At 47.9% G+C, this 2,667-nt stretch overlaps 1 protein-coding gene across 2 annotated transcripts in view; it reads left to right on the top strand.

Moving 5' to 3' along the window:
• Positions 1 to 2,667, top strand: part of MIER1 (MIER1 transcriptional regulator) — a 40,919-nt gene that overhangs the window by 1,881 nt on the left and 36,371 nt on the right. The window contains exon 1 of one of the 2 annotated variants that reach the window (XM_082227604.1): positions 86 to 338. The exons of the other annotated variant lie outside the window; for it this stretch is intronic. Within the exon in view, the coding sequence (XP_082083730.1) occupies positions 330 to 338 (9 nt within the window). The 5' untranslated portion in view covers positions 86 to 329. Of the gene's footprint in view, positions 1 to 85; positions 339 to 2,667 lie in introns of those variants that run through there. 2 annotated transcript variants of the gene reach the window in all.

Genomic DNA, 2,667 nt, shown 5'->3' with positions numbered 1-2,667 from the left:
CCAAGGCCCCGCTCTGAGGTAAGAGGCTGGGAGAGCGGGCGCTCGAGTCTCGTGACTCCGCCGAGCCGCTCGCGCTCGCCGAGAGAAAGAAGGAGGGGCGGCGGCGGCACGGGCGCGCCCACCTTGTTTGCGCGGTGACGTTGGCTCCTCTTCCTCCCCCTGGTGGCTCCCCGCTTCCTCCTTCCCACCACTACTGCCTCACAGAGACCGTGACCCGTCGCCTCCTCCTCCTCTGCTGCTGCCCTTCCGTGCCGTTTCCTCCTCTCTTCGCCGCGGCGGCGATGTGACTCCCCTCTCCTGGCTCGGCCCGCCCCAGCTGCGCGGCGAACATGGCGGAGGTGAGCGAGAGCCGCGGGCGGCGGCGGCGGCGAGGGGGATGGAAAGGGAGGGAAGGAGGGCGGCGGGTAGAAACGGGGAGGAAGAGGAGGAGGCCGGAGGGGAGAGTCTAGTCGGGGCCCGGCCGGGAACTTGTTGCGCGGCCGCTGCTTGCCCGCCCGCCCGCCTGCCTCTGTGCTTTCGCTTCCCACAAGTTAAGTTCCAGGGGCGGGAAAGGAGGGAGGTCCCGAGACGGGCCTGGCGTGCTGGGTGGGGAACTTGCCGCCTCCCCACCCGGCCCACCGAGGTCCGTGAGGGCGCACCGGCCCTTCTGGAACTTGGGAGGATGGCTGGGTGCGGGGAGAGTTGGGAGTGAGGACTGGTAGGAGAGGAAATGTTATTGTCGTCTCTCTTTAGGGTGGGGGAAGAAGAGGGTCGTTTACTATGATAGGGGTGGGGAGAGAGAAGCAGCTTTTCCTGCTCGGGGCCGTCAGGATTCGCCCCCCCCCCCAATTACGACCTCCCTTGCTTTCTACAGAAGCGGGGTGGGGGAGAAGGGATGTTCTTGGGGAATTAAGAAAGCTTTGTTTATCTTTAGGAAGACGCATTATGTTTAATCCCCCCCCCACGAAAAAACCCACCTCCAAATCTTTTATGGGTAGAAGATTTCAGTCGTGTCTCTTCGGAAAGAGAGTTGCTCTTTCCCCCCCTTTAAAGGGAGAGGCAGTGTGCACTTTGACTAGCATTGTTCTGGCACATTATGTTGTAAAAAAAATCTAAATTGGGCTGCAATATGATGTATTATCATCCTCAGCACTCTTGCATTCGTATTCCTCCTCAGTCCGAGCAGCTTGAAGTGGTTTTTAGCTCAAGCTCCCTCACTACAACACTGTGTGGCTATGAGATGAGATTTTGCCCAGAACCTCTGAATGCAGTATCCTATGGGCTCCCACAACTAATAATAATAATAAAAAAATGTTTGGGAGTGTGTTTGCTTCAAGCAGTAGTATATGGTGCTGAAATCTGACGACCTTTTGGTTAATAAAAGTTTGGCAAACTCTTTAAAGCAGGCTTGTAAATAACAGTTCACCTAGGCCTAGCTTAGGGGTTTATCCAGGAAGTGATGCAATTTATATTGTGCCCCCACCAAGCACCTAAAAAAGTGAAGCTCCCTGTTGAAGCAGTGGCATAATTCATATGATCTCTTCTCCACCCTACCTCCTTTTAGCTTTCTGATAGGGAAGAATCTTGTAAATTGGAGAGTTATCACTGTTGGCCTTTGTGTGGTTTCTCTGAGACACATGTATCTGTAGATATGCAATGGAGTTAAAAGGGACACATCTGCTACTCCACCCCATATATTGCATTGCTTCTTAGGCCTTGGTCTCCTTAAGTAAATATCACTTCTTGGTGACAGGCTTTATAACATTTTCCCATTGAATTTATTTGTGGTATTGGGTACTTTGCTGTTAGAGTGGTTTATGAATGGTTTTTAAAAACATAACAAAGCAATAAAAGCAATTATAACAATGAATAAGAATGGAGCAATATCTTAGTAGTTGTGTACAACATGGGCGGGGGGGGGGGGTTCTACCTAGCGCCAAAAAGGCCATAAGATTTGATGCTAAGTAAAGCAAGTTTCTTTCGGAAAAGCATGTCAGACCTGGGGCACCACTTCTGAAAAGGCTACAAACAGGTAGATGTGAGTACATGGACTAATCAAAACTACTGTAAGCTACTAACTTTGATGGATTTATTTGTAAGGCTGCTTTTAATGAAGCAACTTTTATTTTATTTAAATATCAAAATCAGGAAGGTCAACTTTTCTAGATCACTTGGTCATTGCTTCTTTCCTAGTTTTGATTGTGAGAAGGTGTTACATTTCAATATGTATTCTGCCCTATCAAAATTAACACTTTGTATGGAAACCTCCTTTTGCCGTAACTATATCTACACTTATAGATGCGTTTTCATAGGCTTAATTTCCATTTCATTTTTTGTAGTAAGAGGCGTGAGGAGTTACAGTTCTTTCACTTTCTTTTGCCAGTATGTCACAATCCAAGCTTGTATGTTCAGTGTAGGCTGTATATTTATGAAGATGAAATGTAGATAAGCTTCATTAGTCACTTGAAAATATGAGTGTAAGTGCTAAATTCAAGTGGAAAACTTCCAGCACACTTGAGTGTGAGAGCTAAAGTTCCAAAATTGGCCGGGACATATTTGCATCATTTTGGTATTGGCAGTACACTGTTGCCATATGCATTGACATTATATTGCTGCTTTAGTAACATGAGGAATTGCCATTTCAGAGTAATATATAAAGTTATCAAAGTTCATGGTGGCATGTGCTTT

Source organism: Podarcis vaucheri (assembly GCF_965113315.1).
Source record: "Podarcis vaucheri genome assembly, chromosome: 6".
In the NCBI taxonomy this organism is placed as follows: domain Eukaryota; kingdom Metazoa; phylum Chordata; class Lepidosauria; order Squamata; family Lacertidae; genus Podarcis; species Podarcis vaucheri.
Note: the sequence above shows the minus strand (reverse complement) of the source record. Positions and strands in the feature narration are given on the sequence as shown.